General features: G+C 39.3%; 1 protein-coding gene and 1 long non-coding RNA gene across 7 annotated transcripts in view; both read left to right on the top strand.

The window, feature by feature from the left end:
- The first annotated feature begins 6,913 nt into the window (after window positions 1-6,913).
- Window positions 6,914-20,868, top strand: part of Znf346 (zinc finger protein 346) — a 52,519-nt gene continuing 38,564 nt past the window's right edge. For 5 of the 6 annotated variants that reach the window (XR_002484791.3, XR_013438723.1, XM_040272508.2 and 2 more), the window contains exon 1: window positions 6,914-7,157. Coding sequence is in view for 4 of the 6 variants with exons in the window: in XM_040272508.2 (XP_040128442.1) it covers window positions 6,983-7,157 (175 nt within the window). In the remaining 2 variants the exon portion in view is untranslated. The remainder of the gene's footprint in view (window positions 7,158-20,868) is intronic. The other variant, XM_005333161.4, reaches the window with a different exon arrangement.
- On the top strand, window positions 9,698-12,707 carry LOC144377708 (uncharacterized). Its single transcript, XR_013438725.1, has 2 exons — window positions 9,698-10,650; window positions 10,777-12,707. It is a non-coding gene; the product is annotated as an uncharacterized LOC144377708 (long non-coding RNA).

Here is a 20,868-nt window from a genome sequence, read left to right as displayed (position 1 = left end):
TTAAAACAACACAGGGGCTGGGAGTGGGTAGCTCAGTGATAGAGCACTTACCTAGCATGCGTGAGGCCCTGGGCTCAGTCCTCAGTACTGCAATTAAAAAAAAAACACACACACACACACAAATCTATTAATTCATTTCTAGAGGTCAGAAGTCTGAAATCAGTTTCACTAGGTTAAAGTCAAAGTGTGGCAGAGTTGCTTCTTCTGGAGGCTTTCAGAACAGAATCCATTTCCTTACTTCTGGTGGCTGGCTTCATTCCTTGGCTTATAGCCTCTTCCTCCATCTTCAAAGTACAATAATTCAATTTCTTCTTCCATCATCACATCACTTTCTCTTTCTGACTGACTCTTCCTGCATCTCTCTTATAAAGATATAGGATTATTGTAATTACACTTGACTCACCCAGATAACCCAGTTTAGTAAGAGTCTCACTAAACAGCTAGAGGCTAGCTTTAAACTTGCAATCCTCCTGCCTCAGTCTCCGGAACCACTCAGATTGCAGGAATGTGCTACCATGTCTGGCTTGGAAAGACGTTTGAATCCACAATTCCTTTGCTTTTGCATTGGTTCAGGTCCGTATCATTTCACCCCGGGATACTATGATTTGCACACTACCACCAGTATGCAAAATACTGACCCTACCATTTTCCTGCATAAAATCCTACAAGTTCCCACTGCATAAACACAATCTTAATTTCCAAGTTTGGCTCCTACCAATTTTTAGAAAGTAGGCTCCAGCTACTATTCCTTAGTGTCACATATTCTGACACTTTACCATTGTTACAATTTTCTCAGTGTCTAGAACCAATTTTCTCTGCCCTTCCACATGCAGAATTCTTATTCATCCTCCAACGCTGTGAACCAGTGTCTTCTCTCTCTCTCTCTCTCTCTCTCTCCCTCTCCCCCCCATCCCTCCCCCCCCCCCTCTCTCTCTCTCTCTCTCTCTCTCTCTCTCTCTCTCTCTCTCTCTCTCTCTCTCTCTCTCTCTCTCTCTCTCTCTCGGCAGGATAAGAAGGAGTACTAGGGACTGAACTCAGGGGCACTAAGTATTTAGTTAGAGACAGGATCTCACTGGGTTGTTTAGCGCCTCGCTTTTGCTGAGGCTGGCTTTGAATTATAGGTTCTCCTGCCTCAGCTTCCTGAGCCGCTGGGATTTCAGGCGTGCACCACCCTTGCCTCGATAGTGTTTCCTCCTTGACTAGAACAGTGAGTCTCCATTCTAAAACATTGATTGTTTTTCTCAGTAATAACTGAGGGCCAACAATGTGTTTTAACACAAGGCAGTAAAGACACAGTAAATAAGATAGATCCAGGCCCTGCCACTTTAGTACGGAAGAAAAATAATACACAAATAATTACAAGCCTATTGAATGGCAATGAAAATGAAGTACAGAAACTATGGGATATAACCACAGAATTTTGCCAGGGGATATTAGGGAAGGCTTGCCTGAGGAAATACATTTAAGCTGAGAGCTGAAAGATAAGTAGGAGCCTAGGAGCAAAGACCAGTGTTCAACCATATTCATTTACCCAGCTAATGTTTATTGAGTGCCTAATGTGGACCAGGTTTATTTTAAATGTTTGGGATACACCAAAGAACACTCTCTTACCTTCTTAATGCTTATATTTCAGTGGTTACATTCCCCCTAGTTCCTTCATTCATTTACTCAAGAAATACCTATTGAATTTTCTCTGTCAGGCACTATGCCAAGTGGTAGGAACTAAAATATGAATAATCTCCTGTCCTTGCCTAAGCTGATTCTAAAATTTATATGGAATATAATTGCCAAGATTTGTGTGCGTGTGTGTGTGTGTGTGTGTGTGTGTGTGTGTGTGTGTGTATGTTACAGGAACTGAACCCAGGGGTACTCTACCACTGAGCTGTATCAAAGAGCTTTCAGATTAAACTTGCAACAGCTACTATTTATTAAGTGCCATGCAATGCACTAATTTAAGGAAATTATATTGGTTAATCTTCACCACAACTATCTGAGGTGGGTACTATTTCCCCTTTTTACAGATGAAGAAACAAGTTCTCAAACGTTAAGTAAAATCCTTAAGGAAACAGATTATGAGCGCAGAATGAAACAGTTGATGTCCAGCTGAGTACTTACAGCTTTAACTGATAGCCTGTTCATTTCTCAGCGATTAGTAGAGTTAATCCCCTCCTGCTTACCTCAGATACCATTAGAGTTCAAGACACCATGGCCACCCACTGTTCCCGGACTCTCTTCCCTGCATGACTCTGAGCATCCATCCCTCCAGCTAAAAGGGTAGGTAAGTAGGTAGCTGGAATCCCTGGCCCATCACTTGCAGTAGTGAGAAACAGCCTGTTTATACTAATGTACCATAAAGATTATGTTCATTTTCTAAGTGGGATGTAAGGTGGAAAAGCTGGGTTACATTATTGAATATAACCTTATCCTTCTCTTTCCTTGCCTTCTCAAAATGCTCTGGAAATCCCAGTCTATGACCAGCAATTTTCCTATACCCTCAAATCTGTCCTTGAAAAGTCTCTGAATTAAAACTGGCATCTCCTGATGATACTGCTTTCTTGCAGCCCAGAAAGCACTACAAAATTGTCCAGCCGGAGAAGTGAACAAGGATTGTAGCAAAAATGTGCACCCCAATCCCCCATGAGTGTGGTTTTTCCAGTTTTCCTCAAGGGCACTCTTGCTGTTTTGGATCAATCTCAGGTTGAGATTCAAACAATACTTCACATTCCATTAGTAAAAACTAATCTGCAGCTAGGCATGGTGAGGCATGCCTGTAATACTGGCTGCAATCTCAAGTTCGAGACCAGCCTGGGAAACTCAATGAGACTCTGTTACAAAATAAAAAATAAAAAAGGCTGGGGATGTAGTTCAATGCTAGAGTGCCCCTGAGTTCAATCCCTAGTATCACCAAAACAAATACAAAAGCCAAAAGCAAAAAACAACTAGAAAACAACATACCAGATCTGCAATCACCTCTAACAGTTACAGATGTACCTCCAATTAAGAAGTACAAAACACACTAGGAGTTATCATGATGTGGGGTTATCATCATGATCCCCACATTATGGATTCGTTTTCTGTCCCCATCCACTCTAGCCTTCATTGTTAACTCTATTATGGCAGTTAACATCTACCCCCTGATATATTTTTATGTGTTTTATTTTATTTTTTATTTTTTTAGTTGTAGATGGACATAATACCTTTATTTTGTTTATTTTTCTTTTTTTTTTTTGAAAGAGAATTTTAATATTTATTTTTTTAGCTTTCGGCGGACACAACATCTTTGTTTGTATGTGGTGCTGAGGATCGAACCCAGACCACACGCATGCCAGGTGAGCGCGCTACCGCTTGAGCCACATCCCCAGCCCTATTTTATTTATTTTTCTTTATGTAGTGCTGAGGATCAAAATCAGTGCCTCACACATGCTAGGCAAGCGCTCTACCACTGAGCTACAACCCCAGCCCTGATATTATATAGTTTATAAAAACTACAATGCCTAGATAGATATATTACAGTTAGACAAACTAGAGGATAGTTTCCCTGAAAACAGAAACTATATTTTAACTAAATGCTGTAGTGCAGGTTTGTGCCACACACACACACACACACAGACACACAGATGCACACACACAGACACACACACACACACACACACACACATTTATACAACTGAAATGTATGAACTGTACTCAGTTCTTATCCCTTGGTAAAGTCCTTTCTCTGTGATCATTCATCTCCAATGGCAAAAAAACAAAACAGCAGTATGTGCTGGGAAATGAGTCTCCTTTTTTACCCAGAAGAAATAAAAAGTCAGTCCCCAAAATATGAGGCATCACCTGCAATACCAGGTCCCAACAAGGAATCTGAGTCTGGGCCATTCTGGGAAACATGTACACAACGACAAAGCAAAAAACTGGTGACAATGAGGGCTGTTCAGATACTTAGTACTATAGCTCAAGACTCTGCCTCTGTGGCACAGGGGATGAGCCCCGACAGTATTTGTTTGGAGAACAGAAATTATTTTGAGCATCATTTGGATTAAGAGTAGAAGGAAAGTGGCGGGGAGAGTGGGAGGAAGGGTTCTATTTTAATATGCACAGCAATTTAAATATTTCCCTCCCAGGATTAGCTTCATATTGTTCAAAAGTATCCATGTGGGTTCTGGGACTTTGTAAAAAATATCCTTTGTCCCTTGGATATCCAGCTGAATAACTCTTGCTCTTCAAATATGGATAACTAGAACTCTTAAGATAAACAACAGAATACAAGATAAATAAGTATAACCATTGGCTTTTAGGCCAGGTATCTGGTGTTAGCAAAAGGACATGGGTTTGCAGTCAAAGGACTAGCATCCAAGCAAGAGCTCTGTAATTATCTAGGTATTTGACCCTGACAAAATCTTCACCTCTCACAGTCTGTTTTTTTATTGTCAAATATGAAAAAATCCCTCATAGGAGAAATTCCCTGAAGCTTAAAAATTATGATATATGGTAAAGGTCCTCTGTAAACTGTAAAGCACTGCACAAACATCAGTCATCTACTGTGTTGGAAAGTTTGGAGCCTAAGGCCTGACATAGAGCTGGTACTCAATATTGTTAGTATAGTAGTTCCCCTTTATCTGTGGTTTCACTTTTCATGATTTCAGTTGCCCAGGATCAACTATGGTCAGAAAATATTAAATGGGAAATTTCAAAAATAAATAATTCATAAGTTTTAAATAACGTTCATTACAGTATATAATTTTTCTATTCTATTATTATTTATTGTTATTAATCTCTTACTATGTCTAATTTATAAATTAAATTTTATGATAGTTACATAGAGGAAAAAACAGTATATACAGAATTCAGTATGATCTGCATTTTCCTACATTCATGGAACGTTTTGGAATATGTCCCCTGCAGATTAAGAGGGAATTATAAGGGGCTGGGGTTGTGGCTCAGTGGTAGAGTGCTTTCCTAGGTGGATGAGGCACTGGGTTCAAGCCTCAGTACCACATAAAAAAAGAAAAAGAAAGGCATTGTGTCCACCTACAATTTAAAAAAAAATATTTTTAAAAGAGGGAATTATGAATAAGACTTGTAGTGAAAATAGGTAAAGTACAGGGCTGGGGTTGTGGCACAGTGGTAGAGTGCTCACATAGCACGTGTGAAACACTGGGTTCGGTCCCCAGCACCACATTAATAAACAAAATAAAGGTATTGTGAAAATCTGCAACTGAAAATATTCTTTTTTAAAAAACGGGTCAGGTGCCTGTAATCCCAGCAGCTCCGGAGGATGCAGCAGGAGAAGCCAAAGTTCAAAGCCAGCCTCAGCAACCTTGAGGCACTAAGCAACTCAGTGAGACCTGTCTGTGGCTCGGTAGTCAAGGGCCCGAGTGCCCCCCCACCCCTACTGATCTGATGATTTGGGTGATTTCAGGCAAGATTAATCTCTGTCCTCTATGGCCTCCTTTGATACCATTTCCACCTTGGTTCACTAGGTTCCAACCATATTGTCTTTTTTACTGTTCTTCCAATACATTAAGCTCACTCCTGTCTGAGTGGCTTCCTGGAACACTCTTTCCTAGTTCTTCACATGACCATCCCTTTCTTCAAATCAAGTCTTAGCTCAACTGTTTTTCCATGAATATCCTAAGTACCATTCCTCGCTCATCATTTATCCAATATATTTTCTTGTTTTATCTTATTAGTTAATTTTATTATTCTTTCCTGCACTACAATAATTAAAAAAAAAAACTATTAGAGCTTCTGTCTTGTTCATCACAGTATTCCAATGCCCCAAACATATCATTATTCATAATAAATTCTCAATAAGTATTTGAATAAATGAGGTAATTAAAATGAGGTAATTATATTATAAGTTTCATTCATTCAAGAAATATTTTGTATGTACCTAGGAGAGTTCAGGATCTATTTCAAGATGCTGGGGATTCAGCTGTGAACAAAATAGACAAAAATCCCTGTTTTCCAGGGAGTGGGGAGGTAAAAAATAAACAAGATAAAAAGCAAAACATATAACATGTCTGATAAATGTTGAAGAGGAATAAAGGGGAGGAAAGGAGGACATGGAGTGTGTGGAGGGATAAGAAAAGGAAGTAAGAGACAGAACCATGAGAATACATGGGAAAAGTACACTCCAAAAGGTCACTGTAACTGGGAGGGGAATTACAGATTTGAGGATTGAATAATACAATAATAGCTAAGGTCAGAGAAGTTAAGAGAAGTCAGACTGAATAAGGCTTGTTGGTTAAAATAAGGACTTTGGATTTTACTAAGATAGAAAGCCACTGCAGGATTTGAGTATGAGAATGTCATGATCAGACTTGTAGGAGAGTCCCTGGGGCTACTATGCCGGGAACACCCGAGGGGCAAGACCAGGAGCTAGCAAGGATACAACTATAATAAATAACCTAAGAGATGGTGGCTCCGAAAGACTCGGGGAAGAAGCAGGTCAGAAATTGGAAGATAAAACTTGGGATTTGACAGTTACCTTTGGAAAAGCCTACCAAGACATAGGTCCAGAATTTAAAGGAAGGTCTGAACTAGGGGTTGCCACTTAGAATTCAACAAAAGGTAATATTATTAGCAGTAATCGAAACATAATGATGAAATCTAACACTACCACTTTCTTACTAGTAACAAATTTTTTAGGATCTGGATCTTAGTTTCCATAGCAAGACGAATTGAGAAGTGTCAACTGGTGATAGTGAGCAAGGTGAGGACCCTAAGCCAAGAACTGCACGAGCCCATCTCACGCGGGGAACCTTGCTGTGGAAACCGCGATCAGTTTGCGAAACTACCGCAAACACCCCAAACTCCCAAAGACTGCAAAAGGAAACGTGCTCCAGGTCCTACACCTCCTCGCGGTCTGCGGCGTCTAAGCCTCGCGAGATTTGTCAGCCGGGCCCAATTCACGCCCACCCACGTCTCGCGATACCGAGGTGCAGGAGCCGCTCTCGACCGGCGAGGGCTTGCAGGAAAGATGGAGAGTCCCATGTTGGGTACAGTGGAGACTGCGGATAGCGGAGGGGCCGGGCCTTGCACGAACTCGGAGGAGCGGGAGGGCCGGGAACCTGAGGGGGTGCGATTCGACCACGAGAGGGCGCGCCGCCTGTGGGAAGCAGTGTCCGGCACCCAGCCGGTGGGGAGGGAGGAAGGTGAGTCCCAGGTCTCACGGACTGGAAGCCCCTCACCCCTGCTCGGCTCTCAAGGAGTGGCGTAAGCGGCGGGCGGGCGGGACCTCGGACCGGCTCTGGGGTTCTCGTCACACCCACTGGCGCCCGGCCCGCCTCCTGGCGTGTTTCGCCGGAGCGCTCCAGGACTCGTGTCCGCAGCAGGACCCCATTGCACGGAGGTCCAGGACCCCTCACGCTCAGGCCCCGGGTCTTCCTCCCTCATTCCTCAGGCTCCCATCCTCCGTGTACCAGAGCGCACCTTTCCCCAAACTCTCAGAGACCCACAGAACCTTCCTTGCCAAATTCGTGGTCGGCCCAAGTACCATTTCTTATCGTCCCAGTCTCCGGCATTCCCCACTTGTAATGTCTCGTGCCTCCCTTTTTCTCTCAAGCCCTATACTTCTGAGACACGTAGAAGGTTTAACCCTCCCTGTGCCTCCTGCTACCTGAATCCTGGTTTACCCCTGTTTCTAAGGTGTGTGGCTTTTGTCGCCGGGACCTTATTGTTACATGAGGGATAGGAGCCTGAGAAACTGACCCACGTGTACTTTTTACCTCCAGCTTCTTTGTATTTCACACTCCATGCGAAGTTGTGTACCCAAGGCCACTTCAGAGGTCAGCTTGCTCTGTGTTTGACTGGGTAAGATGAGAGAAAGAGGAGGATAGAAGAGTTAGCCTGACCTGGTTGTGTGACTCCCTGCACAGTCCTTTCCAGAGAGGAACTGTATCTGGGCTTCTGTGCTAATTCTATCAGGTATCTTCAGGGAAATCATTTTTCTTTACTGGTTTGTTTGCTTACGGAGCAGACTACTCTTGGAAAGTCTAATATGTTTGTGAACTGAAAAGTCCAATTTTATGAATTTTACTGAATTTTAGTCATATCCAAGGAAGTTATTTGAGTGTATACTTTTCCAGTCTAACAATTAGTCTAGCCTGACTCCTAAATTAATATGTATACTGTTTCTGAGCCTCTCTCTTATACTTCTAAATATGTTTGTAACAAAGTTGCCTCCTCCCCCCAGTTTTCCTTTCATAATAATTCGACAGATGTTCACTGACTATTCCCCAAGACTGAGCATCAAAGTTACAGAGATGAGGAAGATATTTTCTTGCCCTGGAGGGTTTTTTGGTCTAATCCAGAAAACAGTATAAGGGATGGATGAAGGGGGTTGTGTAAGAATTGGGTATGCTGGCCAGGCACAGTGGCGCATGCTTATAATCCTAGTGACTCAAGAACCTGAGGCAGGAGGATACCAAATTTGAGGCTAGCCTGGGCAATTTAACAAGACTCTGTCTCAAAATAAAAAGAGCTGGGTGCTGTCACATATAACTGATTAGAACAAATAAATAAAAAAGGGAGTTGGGGATATAGCTTAGAGATAGAGCACCCCTGGGTTCAAGTTCAATCCCCAGTACCTTAAAAAAAAATGGAAAAAGGAAGTGACTGGGGGAGACAGGGAAGGTATGTCTTGAAGCAGAGAACATAGCAGCTATACTCTGAAGAGTGAGCCATCTGCTTATATGTGTATAAATATATGGTGTCCCTATTATGATCCAGTTCATTGTCCTAACTTCCTCATTTGTTCCATGTTTATATGAAGTCTGGGTAATATGTATACTGTTTCTGAGCCTCTCATACTTTTAAATATGTTTGTAACAAAGTTGCCTCCTCCCCCCAGTTTTCCTTTCATTAATTTGACAGATGTTCACTGACTGTTCCCCAAGACTGAGCATCAAAGTTACAGAGACACATAACACTTAAGTTCTGGCTTTTCTTTTCTCTCTCTCTCTTTCTCTTTCTCTCTCTCTCTCTCTCTCTCTCTCTCTCTCTCTCTTTATTTTAATATTTTTTGTAGTTGTAGATGGACATAATGCCTTTATTTTATTTCTTTATTTTTATGCAATGCTAAGAATCAAACCCAGGGTCTCACACATTTCAGACGAGCACAATGCCACTGAGCTGCAGCCCCAGCCACTGGCTTTCATTTTCTTATAGCACCCTCATTAAGTTATAATTTGTAACCATAATATCCAACCATTTAAAAGTATACCACTCAGTAATTTTTACTGAAAGTGTAGAGTTGTATAGCCATAAAGACAGTCCAATTTTAGAACATATCCATCACCCCCATTAGTTTCTTTGTGTTCCTTCACATTAAATCCTCACTCCCACCTCCTGACCTAATTAACCATTGATCTGTTTTCTGTCTCTTTAAATTTATCTTTTTGGACATTTCATATAAACAGAATCATACAATATGTTATCTTTTGAATTTGACTTCTTTTAGCATGTTTTTGAGGTTTAGCCAAGTCGCAGTATGTATTAGTACCTTATTTTTTTTATTACTAAATAGAATTTCACTGTATAAATACATATACCATATTTTATTTATCCATTCATTAGTTGTTTACATGTGGATTGTTTCCTTTTGGAACTCTTATGAATAATGCTGCTATGAACATTTGTGCTTAAGTGGTTTATTGTTGTTGTTGTTGTTATTTTGTTTTCAAGGTCCTGGGAATTGAGCTCAGGAGTGCTTTACCCCTGAACTACACTGCCAGTCCTTTTATTTTTTGAGAGAGAGTCCTACCAAGTTGCCAAGGCTGGCCTTGAACTTGTGATCCTCCTGCCTCAGCCTTCTGAGAAAACTGGGATTATAAGCATGTGCTACTTCATCTGGCTGTGCTCAATTTTTTGTGTGGGCAAACATTTCTCCCTAGGAATGTAATTGCTGGGTCATATGGTTATTGGCCTTGGTGTATTTAATTTTGGGGGGACCTGTCAAATCTTTTCCAAAATGGTTTTATCCTTTTACAGCTCTTCCATGAATGTATGAGGACTTCCCTTTCTTTATATCCCCCCAGATATTTGTTATTGTTTTATCTTTACCATTCCAGCGTGTAAAGAATTATCTGATTTTCTTTCTTTTTTTTTTTTTTTTTTTTTTTTTTGATGCTAGGAATTGAACCCAGGGACTTGTGCATGCTAGATAAGCACTCTGTGTAATTGGATTATTTGTCTTATTACTGAATCATAAGAGTTATTTTTATATTCTGAATACAAGTTCTTTATCAGGGATATGATTTAAATAAATTTCTTTTCTATGACTTTTTTTTTCTTCCAAACAGTGTCTTCTTTTTTTTTCTTTTGGTACTGTGTATTGAACCCAGGGACTTACACATGCTGGGCAATTACTCTACCACTGAGTTACATCCCCAGCCCTTTTTTATTTTGAGACAGGGTCTCCCTTAATGCCCAGGCTAATCTGGAATTTACATTGCTTTAGCCTCCTGAGGAGCATGTATCACCACACCTGGCTTCTATAAACTGTTTTGAGTTAATATTTTATGTATAGTATAGTGTAAGAATCTAAAATTTTTTTTTGCAGTTGTCTTAGCACAATTTGTTGGAAAGATTATCCTTATACCATTGAATCATCTTGATGCTTACAGTGAAAATCAATTGGCCATAAATGTAAGAGTTTATTTCTGGACTCTCAGTTTTATTCCTTCCATCTATATGCCTATCCTTGAGTCAATATCATACTATCTTGACTACTGTGACTATGTTAAGTTTTTTTTTTTAATATTTATTTTTTAGGTGTAGGTGGACACAACACAATACCTTTATTTTTATGTGGTGCTGAGGATGGAACCCGGGTCCTGCCCGCACTAGGCGAGCGCTCTACCACTGAGCCACAATCCCAGCCCCTATGTTAAGTTTTAATGTGTCAGTGTAAGTCCTCCAACTATGTTTCTTTCCCAAATTGTTTTGCCCATCCTTTTATATTTTTTTCCATTAAAAAATAAATTTTAGGATCAGCCTGTGAGTTTCTTTCTTTTTTCTTTCCCCTTCCTTCCTTGCTTCTTTCCTTCCATCCTTTTTTTTCCTTACAAGTTGGTGATCAAACCCAAGACCATGCTAGGCATGTCCTCAGCCCTTGAGTTCTATACAACCAGTTTGCAATTTCTGCTTTTAAAAGAATCTGCTTGGATTTATACAGAAGTTGCATTGAATTTATAGATCAATTTGCAAGAATTGCTATCAAGACAAAATTGAGTCTCTGATATCTGGAAATAGAATGTTTATTTTTTTATTAACATGTATTGTTACATATTAATGATGTTCAATGTGATATTTCAGCACATGCATGTAGCATGTAATGACCAAATCTAGCCTCCCTTTTTTCTACCTTCCCCCCAGACACCTTTCCTAACTTCTAGTTATCACTATTTCTACATTCAGGTCAACTTTTTTTTTTTAGCTTCCATATATGAGAGAAAAGATGCTGTGCTTATCTTTCTGTGCTTTGGTTATTTCACTTAAGACCTCAGTTCCATAAGTGTTGTCAAGATTTCATGACAAGATTTCATTCTTTTTATGGCTAAATAGTATTCCATTGAGTATATATACCATATTTTCTTTATTCATCTGTTGATGGACACTTAGGTTGTTGCCATTTCTTGGCTCTTGTGACTAGTGCTGCAAGCATACACAAGAGTACAGACATCTCTCCTATATATAATTTAATTTCTTTTGAATATATACCCAGAAGCAGGATTGCTGGATCATATGAAGGTTTTATTTTAATTTTTTGAGTACCACCTTACAGTTTTTCATAATGACTGTACTAATTTACATTCCCACCAACAGTGTACAGGAGTTCCTATGTATCCTCACCAGTACTTGTTAACTTGTTATCTGTTGTCTTTCTTTTTTCTTCTTCTCCTCTTCCTCCTCTTCCCCCCCCCTTCCCCTTCCATCTTCCTGGATTAAATAACAGGCCTCACACATGCTAAATAAGTACACTACCTCTGACCTACATCACCAAACCTTTAGTTTATTTTGAGACAGGGTCCAGGTTGCCCAGGCTGGTTTTCAATCTAATTGTGCCTCAGTCTCCTGAGTAGATAGAATTACAGAGTCTATCTTTGTATTTAGGGTTTGTTTTGTTTTGTTTTGTTTCATGAAGACACATTTATTTAGATCTTGAATTTTTTTAGTAGTATTTTATATTGTAATTAAAAAATTAAAATATATTGTACTGAAATTACATTGCAATTTCAATAGAAGTGGCTGGAGTGAACATTTTATCTCCAGGAAAGGTCATTTGGTCTTTCACCACTGAATATGTTAGCTCTGGCTTTTTCATAGGTGCCTTTATGAGGTTGACTCCTAAATATCAGTCCTCAGAAGAGTTAAGTAGTGTCCACCTTCATCCTCTTTCCTGTGAATTAATCTTCCCTGTTGGATGAGAAAATAAGGAAGAGACTCAAGACAATTGCATTCCTTCTGAAGGAACTTCCCTTGGTCAAATAAGGAAACTTTAGAGGAACAGCCCCTGCCACCATCATCACATACACCCCTCCCCCAACCCCTAGAACACTTTTGGGGAAAAGGATCAAGATATGAAGGGGCTGGGGATGTGGCTCAAGCGGTAGCGCGCTCGCCTGGTATGCGTGCGACCCGGGTTCGATCCTCAGCACCACATACAACAAAGATGTTGTGTCCGCTGAGAACTGAAAAATAAATATTAAAAATTCTCTCTCTCTCTCCTCTCTTACTCTCTCTTTAAAAAAAAAAAAAGATATGAGGGAAGGGTGGAATAGAGGACAGAAGAAGGTTAGTTTTGAGGTCTTTCAAACTGTCTGAACAGATTAGTGATTTGTATTATTCTTCAAATCACTTATTGTGTAGAAGTCACCAGTGAAGTGGAGTATGGTGGTGCATACATGTAATCCCAGCAACTGAGGAGACTGAGTCAGGAGGATCACAAGTTTGAGATCAGGCTCAGCAAGTGAGACCTTGTCCCAAAATAAAAAGGGCTGGGAATGTAGCTTAGTGGAATGTAGCCTTTGGGTTTAATCCCTAGTACTAAATAAATAAATAAATGGGGGCTGGGGTGTAGATCATGGTAGAGTGCTTGTCTAGCATGTGTGAGGCCCTGGGTTCACTCCCTAGTAATGGGGGGGGGGGCAATAAAAAGAAGTCACCAGTGAAGCTTCCTAGGCTTTTCTTTATAAGAAGATATTTAATTATTTATTCAATTTACTTACTTAAGTTTACAGTTGGCCCTTTGTATGTGGAGGTTCCATATCTGCAGATTCAACCAACTGCTAATGGAAAATATTTGGAAAAAAAACATTGTGTCTAGGGGATGGGGCTATAGCTCAGTGGTAGGGTGCTTACCTAGCAAAGGTGAGGCACTGGGCTCAATCCTCAGCACCACATAAAAAGTAAATAAAGTTATAAAAAAAAATTTAATTGTCTGTATTGAACACACAGACTTTTTTTTCTTTATTCCACAAATACGAGTATAACAACTGTTTACTTAGTATTTACATTGTATTAGGTATTATAAGTAATCTAGGAATGATTTAAAATATAAAGGAGAATACGAGTATTTACATTGTATTAGGTATTATAAGTAATCTAGGAATGATTTAAAATATAAAGGAGAATACGTTTCGGTTCTATGTAGATACAGCTGTTACCCAGACCTCTGCCAGGGACCTGACCCTGGGGGTCCCTGTGGACCAAATTAGGCCACCTACTACCTCAAAGAGAGAAAAGTGGTGATGTATGAAAAGAGTTTAATTCAGTGTGGGCCATATTGGGAAGATGGTGAAAGCTATATTCCCCATAATGACAATTGCTCCAGGATTATACAGGGCAAGGACAAAAGCGGGTCGGATGTGGGTGTGCTGTATACTCAGAATGTGGTCTGGTAGATCAGCTGGCACCAGGGAAGCTAGGGAAATTGTTACTGCTTGGGGTTGGGGGAGTTAGTTTCCATTCCAGCCTGCAGACCACTGGAAAGGAGAAATAACTTAAAAAGTGAGAACAGGTTGTAGGGACAAAATGGAGTCAATTAAAATAAGGACTGTGTCCTCCTTCATGAGGAGCAAAAGGCAATGGTATAGTTACACTATGCCATTTTATAAAAGGGACTTGAACATCTGAAGATTTTGGTATTCACCTCTGCAGTTCCTGGTTTGAATTTTGGTGGAGAGGGGCAGGTTTTGAAACTAGTCTTCTGAATACTGAAAAATGATTGTATTCAGATTTTTAAATTTCTTCTTGAGTATTTCTGGTCATTTGCAACTATCTAAAAATCTAAGTTGTCTGATATATTGGAAAAATTGTTCATAATATTCACTAACAATCCCTTAAATTTCTGCAGAATTGTTAGTAACATGCCCATTTTTTTTCCTGACTTTAATATTTATGTCTGTGTGTGTGTGTGTGTGTGTGTGTGTGTGTGTGTGTGTGTGAAGTGAACCCAGGGCCTGCCCCTGAGCACCCCCAGCTTTTGTGAGGGGTTTTTTTTTTTTTGATCATTGTCTTTGTAAATTTAGGTAAGGTTTGCAAGATTTGTTGATCTTTTCTAGTTTCTAAGGTGAAAGTTTGTTGCTAATTTGAGACCTTTCTTTTCTGGTATAGATGTGTAAAATGATAAATTCCTCTCTTAAGCACTTATGGTTTTCATTTATAGTTCCTTCACAGCTCCATTGACCCTTGTAATTTCCTAAGTGACTAAAGGAATAAGAACTGTCTTTGTCAAAATATTTGTCCTTTTGTCCTTGTTTCCTAAAATAGCTCCAGAGCTATAGAGGTGAAAAATACTCTTTTATTTATTTCAACTACATCTGAGTTTATGTTATTAAGGTGATTTTTGGAGAGTCCCTCGATAACCACAGGTTAAAGGACTAATTGCTAGGTGAACCAGCCATATACTCAGAGGGTTAGAATTCACAGCCCCTGCCATCCCCCAGGAAGGGAGAGAGGCTGAAAGTTGGCCAGTGATATAAATTAATCATGCCTACATAATGAAGCCTCCATAAAAACCCCAAAAGACTTTAGAGTTCAAGGGCATACAGGAAGGTGAACCAGAGCACATCCACATGCCAGAGGATGGCACACCCAACTCCACAGAAATGGAAGCTCTGGTGCTTAAGATCCTTTTAGGCTCCCTGTATGTCTTATCTGCCTGTTTATTTGGATCCTTTAAAATATCCCTTATAATTCACCAGTAAACAGTGAGTGTTTTGTGAGCTACCTGAGCAAATTAATCATATCTGAAGAAGGGGTTTGTAGGAATCCCAATTTGTAGTCCAAAGAACTGGTAAAACAACCTGGAGCTTGTGATAAATAGGAATCAGAAGGTGGGGGCATTCTGTAGTAGTACTGAGCCTTCAGTTTTCTGTGAGATATTGTTACCAAAAGCTCAGTCCTTGTCCCCAAGGCCAATCCAATAATGACACAGTTTTGAAAAAAATGAAAAAGATGGTTCATTGCTTTACTAGCAAAGAAGAAGCACTGGGGACTCCTGTTCCACAGGCTGAAATTCTGCTCTTAGGGGAACAGAGGGCTTTTAAAGCTCTTAAAAGGCTGTATTCCAAGTGTGCCCTAGGGTGGGGTGAGAGGGTGGGGTCATCCCAAGTGCACCCTGTTGGTATGTTAAAATTCCTTTGTTACTTTGAGAGATAATCACTTCCTGCATCTTCCTGTGGTGGGTGTGTGCTCAAGCACAGATAACTGAAGGTAATCTTATTCCTCACCCCCAGATTAGGGAGGGGAGAGGGAAAAGTGGAAAAGAAAAACATGTCCCTTTTAAGCAACAAGGGCTATATTTAAAAGGTAAAGTAGACCACTGTTACAATCTGACACCATCTCCAGGTAGAGAGTGTCAGAATTGATTTGAAATAGAGGGCTCAGCTGGTGTATGCGGTATGATTGCTTGTCTGGGGCGAAACTCCCATACATTTCGACACAGAAGCCATATTGTGTTACAGGAGTATAGAAGGAGAAACTGCTTTTGTTTTGTTTTTGTTTTTACAGAACATTGCTGTAGCTAGATCCCATAAATGTTTGTATATTATGTTTTTATTACTGGAGTCCCTTAGGCAAAGGCTCTAGTCTGGTGGTCCCAACAAACCAGGCCTGGACACCTGTCATGGTGTGTCAATCAAAGAGTCTGAGCAGTGGTAAAAGCAAGAGAGGAGCTTTTAGTGGGCATGCTGGGAAGAACAGACATAAGGATCTAATGACCAAAAATCTGTCTTAAAGGGACTAATAGAAACTTTGACATTTTATTGGGAAGAACAAAGAAAAACGTTGGGGGCTTACATGGCTGGGAGATTTGCATTGCTAGCAGAATAAGTCCTCCTAGTCAGGCTGTGATCTGATTGATCATTTGTCTCAGGGATTCTGGGAAGTTCATCATTACTTAAGGGGTGATTCAGTTCCCATCATGACATGCTTGCTTCTGCTTTGGGGCCAGCCTCATTTTGTCTAGTCATGTTTGTGCTTAGGGGGCAGTCTCATCTTGGAGTGATCTGCTCAAGGATCACCTATGTTTGGAGGTAGTTTCACTTCCTTGTCATAAAGATGCTTATCAACCAGACCTCTTGTTCCTGGAATCCAAGTAATTATGGAAGAAGGTGACTCAGTTAAAAAAGCTAATGGAGACAGAGTGACAAAATGGTGTTGGGCCTTCCTTCAGTTTCATTTGTCAGTTCAAAGTAATTTCTAATTTCCCTTGTAATTTGTTCTTTGATACATGTTGTTCAACTTCCAGATATTTGGAGATTTCCAAGATTTCCTTCGATTCTGGATTTTTTATTAAATTCCATTGTGTTCAAAAAACGTACTTAGTGTCTGAATTTAGTTCTTTTAAATATGGTGAGACCTGATATGTCCTATCATGGAGAATGTTCCTTGTTGAAAAATCAACATATATATCAGAGTTGTTGGTCTTTAAATGTCAGTTGGATTGAGTTGATTGATAACATTATTATAGACTCTTAATTGATTTTCCAACTAGTTGTTCTATTGATAATTAAAAATTAGGTATTAAGATGGGTTTTGTGGGCTGGGGACGTGGCTCAAGCGGTAGCGTGCTCACCTGGCATGCGTGCGGCCCGGGTTCGATCCTCAGCACCACATACCAACAAAGATGTTGTGTCCGCCAAGAACTAAAAAATAAATATTAAAAAATTCTCTCTCTCTCTCTCCTCTCTCACTCTCTCTAAAAAAAAAAAAAAAAAAAAAAAAAAAAGATGGGTGTTGTGGCGCACACCTGTAATCCCAGCAATCCCAGCAGCTCAGGAGGCTGAGGCAGGAGGACCACAAGTTCAAAGCCAGCAATTTAGTGAGGTCCTATGCAACTTAGCAAGACCCCATCTCAAAATAAAAACAAAAAATAAGGCTGGAGATGTGGCTTAGTGGGTTAAGCACCTGTGGGTTCAATCCTGGTACCAAAATGAAAAAATAAATAAAAAAGAGGTATTAAGCCAGATGGAGTAACACATACCTATAATCCCAGCTACTCTGGAGGCTGAGGCAGGAAGATCAGAAGTTTGAGATCAGCCTAGGCAACTCAGTGAGACCCTTTCTTGAAATAAATTGAAAAAGAGCTGGAGATGTAGCTGAGGGATAGAGTGCTTGCCTAAAATGTGCATGTGCAAGACCTTGGGTTTGAGTGGACTATTTAGACTATTTACATTTAATTTTTTTTTTTTAAAGAGAAAGGTAGAGAGAGAGAGAGAATTTTAATATATTTTTTTTTTTTTTAGTTATCGGTGGGCACAACATCTTTGTATGTGGTGCTGAGGATCGAACCCAGGCCGCACGGATGCCAGGCGAGCGCGCTACTGCTTGAGCTACATCCCCAGCCCCTACATTTAATTATTTTTAAAAATTTTTTAGCTTTAATCGGGCACAATACCTTTATTTATTTTTATATGTTGCTGAGGATCAAACCTAGGGTCTCACACTTGCTAGGTGAGCGCTCTACCACTAAGCCACAACCCCAGCCTTTAGACTATTTACATTTAATTATTGATATGAAAATTAAATTTTCATTTTATTTATTTTCTTTCTGTTCTCTTCCTCCTTTACTGACTTCTTTTATGTTACTTTTTTTTAATGTGCCATTTTAATTCCTCTGTTGATTTTTTTAAATATTTTTTTTTAGTTGTAGTTGGACACAGTACCTTTATTTTATTTATTTATTTTTATGTGGTGCTGAGGATCGAACCCAACACCTTGCACGCACATGCTAGGCAAGCACTCCATTGCTGAGTCACAACCCCAGCCCCTCCTCTGTGGATTTTTTTCAACTTTTTTATCTTTTAGTTTTTTAATGATACTCCAGTGATTGCAATATGGATCTTGACCCATCCCAGTCTACTTCAAATTAATGCTGACTTAATTCTCGCAAAATATAAAAATATTTCTCTAATATACCTCTATTCTGTATATTATTTTGTTTGTTTTGTTTTTATGATATTGGGCATTAAACTCAGGGGTGCTTTACCACTGAGATACATCCCCAGCCCTTTTTTTTTTTTTTTTGAAGCAGAGTCTCACTACCTTATGTAAATTATTATAATATTTCATAATAAACAACTACATTACAGATTCTTTATCTACTATACTCACATTTTATTGTAAATTCTTATTTTTTAAAAACTCACTATTTGGGGCTGGTGCTATAGCTCAGTTATAAAGCACCTGCCTCGCATGTGTGAGACACTGGGTTCCATCCTGGGTTCCATAAAAATAAGTAAAGACATTTTGTGTCCATCTACACCCCTGACAACTTATCTTCTTTCTATCTCTATGGACTTGCTTATTCTGGATATTTCATGTAAATAAAATTGTATGATACATGGCTCTGTTAGCTTTCATCACTATGACAAAAACTTGAGATAAACAACTTAAAAGGAGGAAGGGTTTGTTTCAGTTCCTAGTTTTGGTTTCAGAGATTTCTGTCCATGGGTGCTTGACCACATTTCTTTGGGCCTGTGGCAGGGCAGAATGTCATGATAGGGAGTACGCAGAGAAAAGCTGTCACCCTATGGCAGCCAGGAAGCAAAAGAAAGACAGGAATGGACCAGGGTCCCAGTATACTCTTTAAGTGAAAACACCCCATCACCTACTTCCTCCAACTAGACTCCACATCTTAAAGTTTCTTCCACCTCCCAGTAGCCCTATCTACTGGGGACCATGCCTTCAGCACATGAGCTTTGGGGGGACATTTAAGATTCAAACCATAACAATGGCCTTTGCGTCTGGCTTCTTGCCCTTAGTGTAATATTTAAAAGTTACATTGGATATGGAGTTCTTGGTTAATAATTTTGTTCTTTTTCGCCACTTTCCATATCCTTCTGTTGCCTTCTATCCTTTGTTCTTTCAGAAGAGAAGTTAAATTATGAATTGAATTATTTTAGTATAAATGAGTTATTTGTCTTTTGCTGCTTTCAAGATTTTCTTTTGTCTCTTGACAGTTTGACTATGATGTATTTAGGTATAGATCTCTTAATTTTTATCCTACTTTGAGTTCCTTGAGATTTTTGGATATGTAGGTTGTTTCTCATGAAATATGGAGAGACTTTTTTTTTTTTATTTTAACCCCTTTCTTTCTCTTCCCTCCTTCTGGCATTCGCCTTATGCATGTATTAGTGTATTTGATGCTTTCTCATAATCTCTGAAGCTTTGTTCATTATTCTTCAGTCTTTTTTCTCCTTGTTCTTATATTTGATATTTCTATTGATCTATCTTGAAGTTCACTGATTCTTTTGCCACTTTTATATTCTGTTGAGCTCCTCTAATTAATTTTTCATTTAATATATTAGACTTTTAACTTCAGAATTTCCATTTGGTTTTCTTTTATTCATATTGTAAGTAGACAACTTTTTTTTTTATTGGTAGTAGACAACTTTTAGTATCATATCATCAATGCCCTTATGTTTGCTTTTTTAACACCTTTTTCATTGAATAAAAATTTGAACTTCCTGACACTATCAACAATATGAATTCACAAAACAAATAGAAGTACCAAGGCTTGGTAGCCTTAATGTGGCCAACTCTCTGGTTTATTCTTGTAAGTTACCCTACCCATTAGACTATATTGCCTAACCATTGTCTCCATGGGTAGGTTATTATTCTAGGAGACAGTTCTCCTAGAATCTTGTGTTATTTGCTGCTTTTAGCTGTAACTAAAAGCCCATTGCCTCTTAATAAGCCATAATAAGTAGGGGTGATAAATAGATTTCATCCCTCTCAGAGAACTACCCTCAGTTGTTGGTAAATTTTCCTTTTTAGAGGGGTTTGAGTAGGATGAGAGGATTGAACCCAGGCCCCACACATGCTAGGCAAGCACTCTGAGCTACATTCCCAATCCTATTTATTTATGTAGATAGATAGCATGCCTTTATTTTATTCGTTTTTAAATGTGGTTCTAAAGATTGAACACAGTACCTCACATGTGCTAGGCAAGCACTCTGCCACTGAGCTATAGCCCCAGCCCTTATTTTTTTCTGACTTAAAATGACCTTTAATGTACAACACAAGTCAGATTTCAGAAATTAATTCACAGTTTCATTTCAATAAATGTAACACCAATTGAAAATATCAGTAGATTAAAAGACATGAATGTATAAAGTGTAACACAAAATTTTATCTTTGCTTTAAATATAGAACACTCAGAGACAATGATATTCATGACATTATTTCTACTAACAAAATCTGAGAAATAACCTAAATGAAAAAAATAAAACAATGGTTAACTAAATTTATGTGCATCTAGTTGAAATTTCCTGTGTTAAAAAGCAAGAATCTGAAGACTTTTTTAGGGAGGAATGAACTGGAAATTGAACTTAGGAGCACTTGACCACTAAGCCACAT

Source organism: Ictidomys tridecemlineatus, chromosome 1, assembly GCF_052094955.1.
Source record: "Ictidomys tridecemlineatus isolate mIctTri1 chromosome 1, mIctTri1.hap1, whole genome shotgun sequence".
NCBI classification, from domain to species: domain Eukaryota; kingdom Metazoa; phylum Chordata; class Mammalia; order Rodentia; family Sciuridae; genus Ictidomys; species Ictidomys tridecemlineatus.
Note: the sequence above shows the minus strand (reverse complement) of the source record. Positions and strands in the feature narration are given on the sequence as shown.